The following is an 11858-nucleotide window of genomic DNA, read 5'->3' on the forward strand; positions in this document are numbered from 1 at the left end:
TCTAGCTGATCATTTTATCATTTCGACCGGTTCCATTAAATTGAATGTACACCCTCAGGGCAAACGTGTCTACTTTAAAGGGCTTAACATTAGTGTTTAGCTCTGGGGAATCGAACACCTGCCTATAGCGAAATGAACATACGCTCTATCCACGAGCCCAGACGATTATGGTAAGGAATGCATAGGTTATAGTTTCTCCTTCTACCTGATTGTCCAATCAACGGACATGTAGAATAGGTTATGAGAAGGGAATGTTTTTATTTGATATTTATTTGTTATTTGTCATTTAACGCGGCAACGGCAATATTCCAGCTCTATCGCGACTGTCTGTAAACAGCAGGGTCCGGACCAGAAAATCCAGTGATCAACGTGATGAGGTTTGGTCTACGCAACTGCGATACGATGACAAGTGTCAGTCAAGTCAGCGAGTCTGACCACCCGATGTCGTTAGTCGCCTCTCGCGGCAAACATGGGGAGCTCAGACCAATTCTTACCCAGGAAGGGGCGGATCACTGAATATTGCTTCACAATATAAAACTATTTCCAGTGGTTGATAGCCTGAAGAGCTATTGGCAAAGACCATTCACAAACTGACTATCGCCATTACCATCTGTCAGCAGCGAACGGTGTTTGCTCAACTTGCAGACCTGCATGCATGGTTGTCACAATTTGAATAATTTGTGACATTGATTATCAATCTGCCTAATTATCATTACATACAATTAACCCACGCACAATGTAATCACTTAACTTAAGGTCGTGTACGGGGAGCTTGCAGCAGTGCTGAATGAATTGGTAACACGTCAGGCAAGGTTCAGCATGCAAAGAAACAAGACATGGTCATCACGCAAGGAATTGCACTCTAACCTTTGGACTCAAACGGTTGATTGTAGCAACTTCAGTTTGTTATGGAAGCACCTTTGGCGGATTGGTTGAAGAATTTTTAGTATGTCGACTTGGGCATCCATAATGTGTCGAATGAAGCACATTTGATCATGTATGTTGAAATGAGCTTATGTCGTTAGTGTAAGCACCTTTAGAGGATTGTTTGAAGCATCCTTTGGTCTCCTCTGAAGCACCTTAAGCAACCACATTCTGTTAATTATAGCACTATTACTGCGTTGATTAAACCACTTACAGTGTCGATTGAAGCATGTTTTTGTGTGTTGACTGAAGCACTTTTAACCAAAAAGAGGTTTTTTTTGTCTGTCTGCTAAATCACATTTAATTTGTCGATTGAAGCAAAATTTGTACTTTGAGTTAAACAATCTGTCAAGCAGTTTCAGTCTTTTCCAGAATCATTAAACTGATAACATTAGAAGCTGATATCACCATGAAGCCTCTCTTGAGAAGCACAATTATTTAGTCTGCCGATTGAAATATCATGAGTCTTCAGCTTCATAACCAGTTTCGTATGAGCACCTTTATTCTTTTTGTTGAAGCACATTTAATATTTGGATGAAACGACATTACTCGGTCAGTTCAAGCACCATATATAATATCAAAAAAGCATGTTCGGTTAAAGAACTTTTGATATGTCGTTTGAAGCTTTTGGAGATTACCAAAATCTGTCTGTCGACAGAAAGACCTAAAAAGCACTATTTTAGCACTTCGATTTTATGCACCTTTAGTGGACAGCAGAACTTTACAGTTGTCAGATGAGGTTCGGTATTGTCCGTACATATACTGCGGTGCAAAAGAAGCAGTATCGACTTTTATGTGCTTGAAAATGTAAAGAAATCTTAATAGATTTAATTAAGTCACAATTATTATAATTGACAATACCCATTCCCAAACGTTGCAAAAGGTGGTCTGTGGTAGTTTTGTCAAAAAGTATAAAGCGTAAATTTATTTTCAAAGATATCCAAAAACAGATATCATCATAAATGTATATTCAATATATATAACTGCGATGTTTTACACCACCATGTGAAAGTCAATACTGTCACTTCTACATATAAATTATAGCGAACTTAAGATATTTCAACTGAAAATTAATGATAATATGAATCGAGAGGTATGCTAGCAATTCCTTTTATACTGTAATACAGAGGGTGGATAATGGGCACAGTGTGTGAAGACCAGTTCTGATGTCCCATGCCGTGTTATTGTTGGACTACTGCTAAAAGCGGCGTAAAACTAACCTTACTCACTCACTCAAGGGATACCATCAATAAAGATACGACCAGTGTCCGACCTGACAAGATGAGAGTCCATGTACAGTTAAACATCGTTGCGTCGAGCTTAATGTTCCGAGCCAACGCTTGTCTCGAAGTAAATCTTCATGTTCTTTCATCTTATATTTTTCCGTTGGGTAAAACCTTGAACAAATACTAACATGCGTCAGTTCGACAGAAAGGTCTTTAACAAACACAGGTTTCACGCCTTTGTATTTTCAGATTCACCCGCGATGAGGATGTTTCTACCCGTCAGTCTGTTCCTGCTGGTGAGCTGCGTGACCTCCTTCACCGTACCGCCTCCCTCCACTACGTTACAGCCCACGACACGGATCACTTCACCCAACCCAACCACCACACAAGCAACCACGCCAGCGGAAGAAGGGGCCAAGGGTGACACGAAAGGTATGAAGTCATTGCATAAACGAGAGGAAGAAAGTACTGATGAAGATACACCCACTGTTTCAGGCGAGACAACTACTACTACTGTAGCAGAGGAGACAACTGTTGTTGAAACGACAGTTGAAGAGGAGGCAACTAGTGTTGAAACATCAGTAGCAGAGGAGACAACCACTGTTGCAGCAACAGCTGAAGGGGAGGCAACCACTGTTGAAACAACAGTAGCCGACGAGGAAACCACTGTTGCAGCAACAGCTGAAGGGGAGACAACCACTGTTGAAACAACAGTGGCAGAGGAGGAAACCACTGTTGCAGCAACAGCTGAAGGGGAGACAGCCACTGTTGAAACAACAGTAGCGGAGGAGGAAACCACTGTTGCAAAAACAGCTGAAGGGGAGACAACCGCTGTTGAAACGACAGAAGCAGCGAAGGCAATTACTGTGGTAACAACAGCAGAAGGGGAGACCACTGCAGCTGAAAGTAAAGTGAAGGAAGGGACCACAAGTGAAACTACAGTTTCAGAGAAGACCACAGCATCTATTCCTGATGCAACATTAGCTCCATCTTCACAGGCTATTAGTGCCCAGGCACCTAAAGCAAGCGAACATGACAACGCAAAGGTAGCACCAACAGCAGGGAGCAGTCTTCTTGCCACATACCAAGTTAATGTCAATATTGCACCTGTTGGCGCACCTGCTCCCGTGCAGAAACAGACTGAAGCCCCTCCAAAAGAAGCTCCTCCCAAGGCAACAATAGCACCTCCTGAAGAAAGCACAGAGGCATCCACTCATACTTTAACAGAAGGTCCGGAAACGACTCCAATCATAATAGCACCTACTTTGCCATCAACAACGGCATCGTCAACCTCTTCACATTCTACAACATTAGCACAATCATCGTCCTCACCTGCCTCCTCAAATTTCTCAACATCTTCAAAGTCGCCAAAATCTCCTAAACCCTCAACATCTACTAAATCTTCATCATCTCCTAAATCCTCAAAACCTCCCAAATCTTCAAAACATCCTAAATCATCAACATCTCCGAAATCTACAACATCTCCCAAATCGTCCAGACCTCCAAAATCATCAAAATCTCCAAAGTCCTCAGCATCACCTAAATCAACTTCAACAGAAGCAACTGAGGCTAATACAACTACAGGCAATACGCCAACTAACAAAACACCTATGTCTACAACACCACCAGGAACTCGAAAAGGCACAACCCCAAAGGTGAAAAAGAAAAAAGGAAAACCAACCCCAAACCCTAAATTTAAGGGAAAACTGAAAGGAAAACCAAAGTGGAAAGCACATGGAAAAGGTGAACAAAAGAAAAAGGGTGGAGGGCCTAAGAAGTGGAAAAATAGACATAAAGGGACTACAAGAGTACCTTCAACATCACCATCATCAGTGGTTACATCGACAAGGATCGAGAACGCAACCGAAACTGACGTGACTACAGCTCTGACTCCGGGTTCACCCAGTGACACGAAACCAACGTTGAAAGGACTCAAACATCACCGACCTACTCCGGAACCCAACACAACACCTGCCCGCTCCAGTACATCCTCCCCTCCTGCTCATGGTAAAGGGGGCAAAAAGGGCCGCCCAAAAGCCCACCCACATCATCCAGGAAGGCAAAAGCACTCCACATCTTCTCACACACCGGAACAAAGAAACTGGGAATCTTCCTCCGAGAGTCCTAGTCTTGAGGAGCAAGACAGTGTCAGTGCACGTACTTCCGGTGACGTGGACGAAGACAGAGCTGGGAACACTAAGGTTACACAGTCCCCTTCAAAGTCATCTGGAAACGGTGGCGACACGTCCGAGAATACTCCTTCTCTTGACGAGGAAACAACGACACCACAAGACAAGTCTGATGCCAACGCAGGACTTTCGGATGACGATAGTACATCAAAGAGTCCTGGACAGACGCAGGATCTAGGTGATTACATGGGTCATCAGGACTTGACCACGCTGACCGATGTCTCCTAGGCTGCGAGTGGACAACATGATTATCATAGTTAATACATAATGTATATCAGTTAATAATAATTTTCATTGTTTTGTAGTCATGTTTAGACATATATCCGTAATTAATAAGGACGCTACGTATGCGCAACTATAATTGGATATGCTACAGATCGTACCACGTACCTTGCTCGCAAACCAACAATGGAACTAGTTTAGATTACTACGCAGTCTCTGTCAATGTTATAGTGGACATATATGGAGGTTAGCATCATTAATTTGGTGATAAACATACTGTGTTGGGAAAACAGAGGTATATAACGAAATTATAGTAGCTCTAATCTGATTTAAAACCGAACGCGTGTGTTTGAAAATCGGATGTATATAACGTGATTTTATACTTCTGAATTACTTTAATTAACCAAATACAATCAAGTATTTATTGAAGTCATGGTAGAATGCCAAGATCAAGTCAAGCTAGGAAAAATACATTTATTGCAAACTAACTCTTGTTAACTGTTTCCGCGATTCATGAGCTAATTTAAGCCTAAACCCAGAGGTATATTATAGCACTGAAGGATCCTGGTCTAGTGTTGCCTCGACGGGACATGGAGGTAATTGTGCCTCGGCTGTCGGGACGCGCACCGATTTGATTTTATGGCAGAGACAAGGTAAGGGAGGATACACCACGTGCGAGGAAGAGCAACGCCAGCCAGGTACAATTACTTCTCTGTGTCCGGAGGCAGACAAGGGAGGCAACTCCGTCTCACAAACTATTTCAACGTGAATTACCGATCGTTCCCGCGATGCAATCCGAAGAAGAAAGGCACTTTTTTGTTACTGCTTTTCCTCAACTTTCATTCTGCAGTTGTATGTATTTAACTTCATCCGCCATGTTTGTTTGTATGAAAATGAGAGTTGCCTCCCTGTCTGGTTCCAATGTTGGTTTATTGCAAAACGTAAATATTTCTGTTACTACATAACGATTCGTTAACACTTCGACATATTTCTGTAAACTTATTGTACATATCGCCCAATTTTTTATTTACTATTTGTTCTTTGACCTTTAAAGTTGTTGTTTTTTTCAAACTACTAATAACAAAACTATATGTTGCAGATTCATCGGAGGTTACCATCAAGGCCGGTCATTATACAGTGTGAGTACACTGCATGATCGTTTTTATTGTTGATGGCCCCAGGATAGAGGGCATAAAATAACTCTGAATAATAAATTATCTTAATTGGCACTAAACAGTCAGCTGAATTTCGTACGAACTCTATCGTATTCAGTGGTTACGGCCTTCGTGCCGTTGCCTTTGATATCGTCTGTCGAACACCTGCCGAAGTCTTGTAACTTGGGTTTTGATTGGTCCTTGAAACAGGCCGTCATGTAACCAAGACAAGTTGCTTTTATAAATCAAGGACAGAATATCTAGCTTGGAAGACTCAGAGGACGGACAGATATGGCATATCCACTCAACGAAACAATGAGTGAGTCAATGAAGTGAGTGAGATTGTGAGTGAGTATGGTTTTACGCCGCTTTTAGCAATATCTTGCAAGGTAGGTCACACCAGAAATGGCCTTTACATATTGTAGCCATGTGGGGAATCGAAACCGGGTGTTCGGCGTGACGAGCTGAAGATTTGTCCACTAGGCTACCCTACCTCCCAGGTACTGCATAGGAGACGCACAGCGTGTTCACGTTCACTTACAGTCAGTTGTTATCACAGTCAAACAAGTGGCAATATTCCGGTGCACAACAAAACTTGAGGTCACGTGTTTGATGGTAACTTGTGCTCTTTCTGTCAACAGCACCGTCAGTCACGACATCCTCGACGCCATTGTCAACTTCTTCAACGCAGTGGACGCGAATGAGGATGACGTCATCGACAGTGTCGAGGTTACGGACCAATGGGATCTGCTGGACGCTGACAGTGAGTGTTCCTTGTCTGCTGATCCAGATACAGTAAAATATTTATACAACGAACTTTAAGGGGACACTAATATTAGTTCGTTATAACCGAATTTCGTTAAATGCGTTTCGACTACACATACGGCAAGTGGTATCCTGGTTTACCTAGGATATACTGTATCTTCGCCATATTGTTCCATAGCTCTCATCTCGAAGGTAACGACTTACTCGTACCTTTAAGTAATTTGATAGATAAGCTAAGTTTTGTACAGTTCTCTTCCAATCTGACACAAGCGATGGTATGGAGGCGAGCGAACACTGGGTATTAATGGGAAGGGAATGTAGATGATATATTGTCACAGAAGGCGAGGAAAAAAGGTACGTTCTCTATCTGGTAGGTCGGTGTTCGATTCCTCATAATACACCATAACGATCATATCCCGTTTCCCCGAATGCAAAGGACCAAAACGGCGTAAAACTACACTCTGTCGCTGTAGGTGACGGTGTCCTGAGCGCGGAGGAAGTCCATGGCAAGATGACATGGTTCGAACTTTACGCCTTGGACGTCGACGGAGATGGCATCGCTACCAACACTGAGTTCGAGAAGGCCACCAAGTCACTGGATCTTGACGGTAGGCATGACAGCGATTGGTCAATGGAGCATGGGTTCCAGTGCCTGTTCTGAATATGTTCAGTCAGTGCTGTAACACATCCTCCAGTATTGTATGCATGATTGTATTATTGTATAATTATTGTATATCCTGGGTGTGAGTGTCTGCATGTTTGTGGGCACCACATTACCGTATGTTTCACGACAATGATCAGAATGCAGTTGTACAATAAAACCTTAGCTCCAAGACGCAAGGCTGTGTCAAGCAGTTACTAACACATTAGCGCTAAGATCACTTTGTACAAAGGCACCCATAGCTCCATCCACGGAGCGTTCGCAGCGCTACGTCATTCGAAAGCGTAGAGTTACGATAGGTCGTAATGTTACGAAAGCTTTGGATCAGGGCCCAGAACCACTTCCTCCTGCACTGATTTGTTGACACCTAAAGGTTATGACCCAATTAAGTATACACTTGTGTTACCTAACTGTAAAAAATAATAATAATAATTCGACGGAGGTGTACTGAATCTAAATCCCCAAATTATACCTTTAATGGCCCAACTGTCTATTTCACATTTGTCCTTTTGGTGACTTTCGCTTTCTTGCTCAGCTCTCTGAAATACAGATCGATGAACAAACATCTGTTATTGTTCCAGGGCATAACTGACACAAGCTTGGATAATGCATGAAATACACAATGTCATCAAAATGTTGACACGCTGCGTGTGATATATGAAATATACATATCTTGACATCAATCGGCGAATACCGTTGAATGAAACATGACGGTGAAAACATAATGGCTGTCCCTGACATTTGCGAACAACACCGAGCTCTGACGAAGCCCCTGAGAGTGGCTACACCTCCTCTATTTACATGATGTTTGTGATTGCCAATTTTCCTCGACTGGCTTCGGTGTAATGGCGAGGCTTCCTCATCTGATTCGGCTAACAATGTTGTAAATCAAAGGTTGTCGTACGATGCCTGTTTTCCCAGTGGACCTGGCTTTAGAGGGTACTTTGATTTATTATCAACTTTTCTCCACGTGGTCTCAACCAAGGAAGGGTGGTGGATTAGCCCATTGGTTAAAGTGTGCGCTCGTCACACCGAAGACCCGGGGTCGATTCCACACATTGATACAACTTGATTGTCCGAATGAATTCGCAGGAGGATGTACCGTCCGGGTGTTCGTGGTTTCGCTAAACGTTGATAAACGGAGTGTCATTATGTAACTGTTTCCCTCTACCATTACTCTTTTTCAGGCAAGTGGATAGTTATCTCCCCTTGACGTCCCAGGATCTGCTGATGTTATTGTTAATTGTCTGGTTATTGTACAAACGTTTCCCAATATATTTTCCTTTCCTCGAAGCTCAGGGTGTCAGATTTTCTTTGATATACAATTTATGTTTGTAGTTTCAGAAGCGAAAGACTATACATGCACTCACAAACACGCGCACTCTTTGATCACGTTCTAAGTGTCTTTAGTTCAGAACAGAGACACACATAAAATATTTCTGCATTTGTTTGTTTCAGGGAACGGGAAAGTGGAGCTGAATGAATTTATTGTCATGAATGCGTTGGTGAGTTAATTAACAGCCGATTATCAGCCTTTGGGGAGGAAATATCGAAAACTACAGTGTTGAAAATTGTAATTGTTACCTCGTAATATTGTAAAAGTCAAGGGATTATTCTATCGCAAAGAACAAATTTATTATCATAGTACGTTTCACATATTGCTAGGGCTTGTTGCTTTTTCCGATGGGTGGTGGCATATGCAAATGGTAAAAGCCCCAACTGGATATAATGGAAACATTACTGCCGCTCCTCGCACTGGTAAGGCTTGACTATACCTAAGCGGCGTAAAACCATACTCACTCAGTCATTTCTCCTCTTCAGGTTCGGAGTCAGAACATTGACAAACACAACAAATACCGCCGCTAGAGGTCGCTTCGGTCACATTCGCCATGCTGCCCCCTCTTGTTGAGTTGTATTTCTGTATTATGTTGTATTTCGTCTATCTTCTTGCTTCCATGCTGTTTGTCTGTCTGCCTTGCCTTATCTTCCTCACGTTTCACAATCAAATATGCCTCATAGATCTTCGAGTTATCTCCCCTGCATACGTATGGCGTATTTCCCAAAACAGATTCAAGGCCACCCACAGCTGTTCCAAGATTTTGTTGCAATACCCACCTGCCAGGTTAACTTTACTCAGATGGAGAACATCATTCTAGTACATTTTTACACTCCCTGCAAGCCGTAACAGTGATATAATGTATATACATGATTTACTTGTTTGCTATAGCTGTATCTATGAGAAAGGAGAAGGTTGTCAGTTATAACATCACTTATCCATATCTACGTACACTTTACTTTAGAACCATACGAACCGTGGATGTGCCATAGACGTTACACTATTAGCCAGTTGCTCTTTGTCGCCAAGTCAATACAAAATTGTTCACAGGCAACAGCACAGACATACCACTAGGTTACTGCACATACATGGATATGTGTTCCTTCAGATTAGGGGCGGTGAGGTAGCCTAATGGTTAAAGCGTTCGCCCATTTTGCGGGTTTGATTCCCCATATTGGTATAAAGTGTGAACTCCATGTTTTGTGTCCCAAGTGTGCTATTGCTGGAATATGGCGTAAAACTAAACTCATTCATATTATCTTAGCTTATTCGATCTGTTCAACTGGCAATCACTTCTCCACATGTTATTTGTTGTTTATGAAGGTATGCTTTAACCTCTCTGTTCTTTCATGTCTAGTCCATTGGAACACGATCTCATCAAAATGATGTACTTGTAATTGTACTGATGAACTGTGATATCAATCTCGACTCCTGTGTACAGCTGACTGATATAAACACTCTGACATGGAATGTTTTGTAGTTTATCCCTCCTGATTAAACAACGAAAGTATGGTGACCACAGACGTTGGAGGACAGTCTAGGATAGGTCACTTAAGACATTAGCTTGGACGAAACCCATGAACAGTGGAAACAGAATCAGTTCAAGCGGGATTCGAATCCATAAACAGTGGAAACAGAATCAGTTCAATCGGGATTCGAACCCATGAACAGTGGAAACAGAATCAGTTCAATCGGGATTCGAACCCATGAACAGTGGAAACAGAATCAGTTCAATCGGGATTCGAACCCATGAACAGTGGAAACAGAATCAGTTCAATCAGGATTCGAACCCATGATCACAAGCATCGGGTACATATATAGTACAATGCCTAGCATATACTGAATATACGCCAGTAACAGCTGTTGCTGCACTCGACAATATTCCTCATTCGTGACAGCTGTCTGTAGATAATCGTGTCAACCGGCAGGAGCATCGACCTACGCAACTGGGATACGGTGACATATGTCACAGAGCCTGGCCATCCGACCCCGTTAGTCGCTTGTTACCACAAGCATTGGTTGCTGAAGACCTGGATGTTAAAGGTTTGCAAATAAGCGATATCCAAAATGGACGGACGAATAGGTTTGATAGATATTCCAGTTATAAATGTTGTTAAAAGCCCAAGTTATGTAGGTTCTTGACGTTTACAATATTGTATGGTGATAAAGCAGCTGAAATTAAACAAACAAGAAAATGGATATCCCGCCTCCCATCCTCTCCGTTCATATGGAGTGGTTAGGTAGCCAAGTGGTTAAAACTTTCGGTCGTCACACTGATGACCCTGGTTCTATTCCGCACATAGATTATTACAATATGTGATGTGCATATTGTATAAAGTGGGATAAACCATATTGTATATAGTAGTATAAACCATATTGTATAAAGTAGTATAAACCATACTGTATAAGGTAGTGTAAACCATATTGTATAAAGTAGTATAAACCATATTGTATAAAGTGGGATAAACCATATTGTATAAAGTAGTATAAACCATATTGTATAAAGTAGTATAAACCATACTGTATAAAGTAGTATAAACCATACTGTATAAAGTAGTATAAACCATACTGTATAAGGTAGTGTAAACCATATTGTATAAAGTAGTATAAACCATATTGTATAAAGTAGTATAAACCATACTGTATAAGGTAGTGTAAACCATATTGTATAAAGTAGTATAAACCATATTGTATAAAGTAGTATAAACCATATTGCTGAAGTCTGCGTAAAACCATACTCATGCATGCTCCGTTTATATGACTGGGAACCATAGAGAAGATCACTAATTATTCCAGACATACGAAGTACCGATATGTATTGAATTGGTTGCCATTACACTTCATATTGTCAAGTTGATGAAATTGGATGTATGTCGAGACTTCGAATTAACATTTCATATTCACCAAGACCTACATTTCAGTATAGCTGGTGAGCTCATCACTCTCAACGAAGCGCTGACCGTTGTAGCTGAGTACTAGTATTCACATATTTCATTGCCGCACGTCTTGTAAACAATTGAAGGAAAATATGACCGGTACAACTAAACAGTTTCCCTCACACCCTATTGTATTTTACAATTAAATCGACAGGAAATCAGGTTCCCTCCCATTACGACTACTCTCCAACTGGACTACTCATTAAATACACAAACTTAAATGGACGACTGATTTCTAATTACTACCTGTCACCCCTATCATGCGACTCTTGGATCAGTTCATTTTCAACAAAAATATAAACACACGTGTAATCTCATGTTTATTTTACATACAACACATTACACATTTATCACACATTTATCACATAGCGCATTTAATTTGTCGCATAGCCAAAATAGTCATCACTGAATGTTGCTAGGTACAGGTATATCATGTGCACAGTGT

At 41.5% G+C, this 11858-nt stretch overlaps 1 protein-coding gene across 1 annotated transcript; it reads left to right on the forward strand.

Moving 5' to 3' along the window:
- The first annotated feature begins 2410 nt into the window (after positions 1 to 2410).
- LOC137277411 (uncharacterized) lies at positions 2411 to 9947 on the forward strand. The gene is made up of 6 exons (XM_067809127.1): positions 2411 to 4517; positions 5661 to 5700; positions 6357 to 6478; positions 6954 to 7088; positions 8600 to 8646; positions 8963 to 9947. Exons 1-6 carry the CDS (start codon positions 2411 to 2413, stop codon positions 9005 to 9007), a joined length of 2496 nt encoding a protein of 831 aa, XP_067665228.1. The 3' UTR covers positions 9008 to 9947.
- Positions 9948 to 11858: the final 1911 nt, after the last annotated feature.

Source organism: Haliotis asinina, chromosome 1, assembly GCF_037392515.1.
Source record: "Haliotis asinina isolate JCU_RB_2024 chromosome 1, JCU_Hal_asi_v2, whole genome shotgun sequence".
In the NCBI taxonomy this organism is placed as follows: domain Eukaryota; kingdom Metazoa; phylum Mollusca; class Gastropoda; order Lepetellida; family Haliotidae; genus Haliotis; species Haliotis asinina.

Coding starts and splice junctions, on each gene's coding strand:
- LOC137277411 (XM_067809127.1), top strand. CDS start 2,411: ATGAGGATGTTTCTACCCGTCAGTCTGTTCCTGCTGGTGAGCTGCGTG. Junction 4,518..5,660: donor TGGACAGACGCAGGATCTAG/GTGATTACATGG, acceptor TATATGTTGCAG/ATTCATCGGAGGTTACCATC. Junction 5,701..6,356: donor AAGGCCGGTCATTATACAGT/GTGAGTACACTG, acceptor TTCTGTCAACAG/CACCGTCAGTCACGACATCC.